The 4,090-nt window shown below is 50.4% G+C and overlaps 1 protein-coding gene across 1 annotated transcript; it reads right to left on the bottom strand.

Moving 5' to 3' along the window:
- Positions 1 to 284: 284 nt before the first annotated feature.
- Positions 285 to 3,350, bottom strand: LOC101159230 (GDP-Man:Man(3)GlcNAc(2)-PP-Dol alpha-1,2-mannosyltransferase). Its single transcript, XM_011489185.2, has 6 exons — positions 3,227 to 3,350; positions 2,749 to 2,970; positions 2,411 to 2,613; positions 2,165 to 2,333; positions 1,437 to 2,077; positions 285 to 1,205 (listed from the first exon to the last, which is right to left on the bottom strand). The coding sequence occupies exons 1-6, from the start codon at positions 3,280 to 3,282 to the stop codon at positions 922 to 924; spliced, it is 1,575 nt and encodes a 524-aa protein (XP_011487487.1). The 5' UTR covers positions 3,283 to 3,350; the 3' UTR covers positions 285 to 921.
- Between the last annotated feature and the right edge of the window lie 740 nt (positions 3,351 to 4,090).

Genomic DNA, 4,090 nt, shown 5'->3' with positions numbered 1-4,090 from the left:
GTCCACTGAGAGATGGTTTCACAAAGAACATCTTTCCATGATTTCCGTGTTCAAAACTCAAACTTTCTGGAGTTTTTCTCCCCTTCATTTTTGGTGATCCCTATTTTTGATTTATTTTATTATGATAAATCAGCTGTTTGCTCTAACCTCCACCTGTGCATTATTGGGGCTAGGTATTTATTATGGATTGTTCTTGAGATGGGGGGGGTAAAGCCGTCTGGGAGATGATGTGCAGAGTCTTCATGATGTTTCCTTGCAGCAGTAAACACCTCAACACATCCAAATCCCTCTCAAGTCCTTCATTTATTTATTGCAATCATTCCCAAGAATGATTTCCTGATGATACAAACCCAAACATCCTCTTTAAATAAACGTAAATAGTAGTAATGCGTGGTTAAAGTCTAGGTTTATAATATTTCTGGTCTTATTTTCATGCTTGGTCCTTAAAACAAAACAAGAATATCTGGAAGTGAACAGAACTTGGAACAGGAATCTGTCAGTTGCTTGGACCCTAAAACTGGGTTAAGTGCTAAAAAGCAGGAAACACTTCAAACCTCTTCACATCCGGTCAATCATTCCATTGTCTCTCCTGGTCACATGTTCGGCGTGTGACATACGTGTTGATCCTTGGTGTGAACACGTGTGGACAGAAGCTTCTGGAACACTAACAGTGTCTGGAGACGCGACGCAGAAAGCTGGAATGTTTGCAGATTATTGTGGCCATTTGGTTCTGTAGGTTAGCCAATAAAGACTGATTCTCTGGTGAAAGAGTGCAGAGCTGTGCTGGGGTTGATGTTTCTGAAGCTCTTTCCCATCCTTCCGTTTGACCTTTCCCACTTTTGTTTGACCTTTCCCACTTTGTGCCCTGCAGTTTTCTGGAACCATATGGAAACGTCCCGGTGCCGCCTCCTCCACTCCTCCTCAAAGCGTCAGCTGACTCATCAGAGACTCCATGGCGGCGAGGAAACACACTTCGAACTCCTGGTCAGAGAATCGACTGACAGATTGGCGGGCGGCGCGTCTTATCTCCAGTCTGGCGGCTGGCGACAGTGCCAGGATGGTTTCCATGGCGGCGGCGTAGCTGTCCTCGCTGTCTGCCAGGAAGCCGGTCTGCCTGTCGTCGTACGGGACCACGATGTCCAGCTTTGGACCTCCTGACTTGTGAGCGAGGACGATGGTGCCTGCTGCCATGCACTCCACCACGCCTGAGGGCAACAACAGAACAGACGCAGAGAAAGGTTTGATCCGGTCAGCGGAGAAATCTGAGACGGTGTGCAGCCTAAAGGCGGAGAGCAGATTTTTCTAACCTTTTTTTAGGTTAAGTACAGAAAAGACATGAATATTTGTACATTTATTAGGATCGGTTATAAATCTTAAATGGAAATCGACACTCTCAGTCTGACAGAAGCGCTCCGTCAAGGGGGGCGGGGTCGTACCTATGCCAAAATGCTCGTTCCACATGGTGTGCAGCCCGATGGTGGCGCTCACCAGCTCCCTCTTCAGCTCTTCAAAGGGAACGTTCAGTTTGAACTGGACGCGGTCGGCCACGCCCAGCTCCTGACAGAGACCTCGAAGCGTCTGCACCCGCTCCTCGTCTTCCTGGTTCCTGCAGCCCCCCACCAGCACCAGCCGCAGCGACTCCCGCCCCGCAGGCTCCTCCCCCTTCCCGTCCAGCAGCTTACGAAAGGCTCTGATCTGCAGCTGGTGGTCCTTCTCTGGTCTGAACTGCCCCACCGACACGATGGTGTGGCCCTTTTTGTCCTCTCTTCTTCCTCCCCCTTCCTCCCCACCCCCCAGCTCCTGACCAAGCTCCTCCCATCCCTCCACATCGTCCTCATCCTCCTCTTCCAGAGGGACGTCCAGGAAGGCTCTGACATCGCAGGGCGGGTAGACGATGCTGGTGCGGCTGGGAGACCTCCAGAGGGCCAGGATGTGTCCGAGCGTCCAGGTGGAGTTCACCATGACGACGTCGCTGCAGGAGCCGGCCAGGCCGTACAGCAGGGCAAAGCAGCAGTAGTACACCACCTTCATGGTGCTCAGCAGCGGGTTTCTGGAGATGAAATCGGCGTTGTTGAATCTGGAACGAGAGGACGAAGATCCAAGAAGCTTTAGGGAGGAGCACCCACACCACCACACACACTCGGTCATGTGGCTGCAGTCCTACCTGGGGTTCCGGTCTCTGACCACAGACAGCATATCGGTGCTGACCGTGGGGTAGTGGACATAGCTCGCTACCTTGCACCCTCCCAGATAGCGGAAGATTGGCAGCGTGAAGGCATAACCCATGGAGTCCACATACAGATCAGGAACAAAGGCTGTGAGAGCTTCCCATCCTACAACACACACATACACCGCTGTCAGACAGGAGCGACTGATGCCGGACACGCCACACACCAGAACCCGCTCATACCGAGGAACATGGAGCCGGCGCTCTGACCCAGAAGGGTGAAGTGGGGATAGGAAGTGGCCTCCACCGCAGAGCGGCGGTGCAGGAAGACGAAGGAGACCGGCCGGGGCAAGGTGATGTTGAAACGCTGCCGCGCTCCCGCCAGGATCTGCTCGCCCGTCACCCCCTGGTCACCCGTGTACACCACAAAGGAGACGCCGGGGTATCTGGAGGCAAGGGGGCAATGAGGAGAGGCTCAAAAACAATCTACCAAAATGTTCCATTGTTCTGCTGGTTCTGTGCAAAAAATCACCAACAAATGAGAGAAAGATCAAGAAATGCTTTGGTTTCAGGGACGGTACCTGTTCATGAGGGCTCTCAGCGAGCACCACAGCACCCGCTCCCCGCCGCCGCCCGCATTGCAGTACGGGTGGAAGAAAGCCACGCTGGGGCCGCCGTCCCGGGCCCAGCGCGCCTTGCGGCGACCCTGCAGCCAGAGCCGGAGCCCCAGCAGGACCAGCAGCAGGGCGAGGGTCAGGAGCAGGCTGAGGAAGGCGCAGGGCGCCACCAGAGACCACATCAGCCTGCGGCGGAGGACAGAGGCGGTCAAGTCGCGGTGTTTTGACACAAGGAACCGCGGGGACGCCGCGGACGGACGTTTGAAACAAACCCATCTAACATCAACCTGATTAGCTCAACTTTAGGTCGAGTCGGCTAGCTGCGAAGCTAAAGCTAGCACTCGTTTCCCGCCTCAACCACACCCGTGATTCCTGTCACGCGCTTAAGTTTCACGTGAGTTTCTACGTCAGGCGAAGAGCTGAACTGTTGGAAGATATTTACCTCATTAAATCACAGAAGCAAAGCGAAAAGTGATGATGATGTTCGTGTCCTGCCATCTTGTCAACACAACGTCACTTCCTGTCAGCTGACCCAAAAGACGCACTTCATTGGAAAAGCGTTTGTTTACTAACACGCCATGTGCACGTGACGCACAGTAGTGGATTATTTTTTACGTTTGTAATTTTTTTGTTTACATTTTGAAATAATAAAGTTGACAACATTTGTGGTAAATGTATGTTTTTCAACAATTTAGAGTTAGAACAGCTGAGTTAGAAATGCAAATCGACATTTTTCACGGTGACGTCAGACAAAATGGCGACGTAACCGTCAGTGTGTAAAGTTACTTTCGGTTTAGTGGTTTGGACAGGCAAAGCTGACAACCAAACGCTGTATAACACAATTTTATGTAAATAATGAAAGGTAACCTTACCATTGTACGATAAATTCTCACAATATTTATTTTATAAATGTTCTTAAGATTGAGACGTGGTATGCTTATTTTACTGCAACATAAAAACAACCAAGTGCATCAGCGGACATTACACTCATGTGATGTCATGAACACGGATCCGTCCATCATTCCAGTCCAATGTGTGGACAGACTGTGAATAAAGTCATGTGACCATCCAGTGTCTAGAATGTTCTAAGAATGTTCCCTTTGGATTCTTTGGATGTGGAAAAACAACAGTGGTGAACTTTAGGAAACTAACATGTGAATGGATTTGACATTCATTTTAGTTTACTTGTTGGTTTGGACACAGATGTCATTTCCACTTGATGATCTGGAAGAAATCCAAGAATCTGGAAAACTGTTCAGTAGCAGGAATGTCTGTCTGAGTCTCACTGCTGGAAGTTTGGATCAAG

The sequence above is a fragment of the Oryzias latipes genome, chromosome 21 (genome assembly GCF_002234675.1).
Source record: "Oryzias latipes chromosome 21, ASM223467v1".
Classification (NCBI taxonomy): Eukaryota; Metazoa; Chordata; class Actinopteri; order Beloniformes; family Adrianichthyidae; genus Oryzias; species Oryzias latipes.
Note: the sequence above shows the minus strand (reverse complement) of the source record. Positions and strands in the feature narration are given on the sequence as shown.

Bases quoted from the DNA above. Each gene is read 5' to 3' on its own strand.
- LOC101159230 (XM_011489185.2), bottom strand. From the start codon at position 3,282: ATGGCAGGACACGAACATCATCATCACTTTTCGCTTTGCTTCTGTGAT. The intron at 2,614-2,748 runs GTACCGTCCCTG...CCTTGCCTCCAG, and splicing joins CTGAGAGCCCTCATGAACAG to ATACCCCGGCGTCTCCTTTG. The intron at 2,078-2,164 runs GTAGGACTGCAG...CTCTCGTTCCAG, and splicing joins GTCAGAGACCGGAACCCCAG to ATTCAACAACGCCGATTTCA.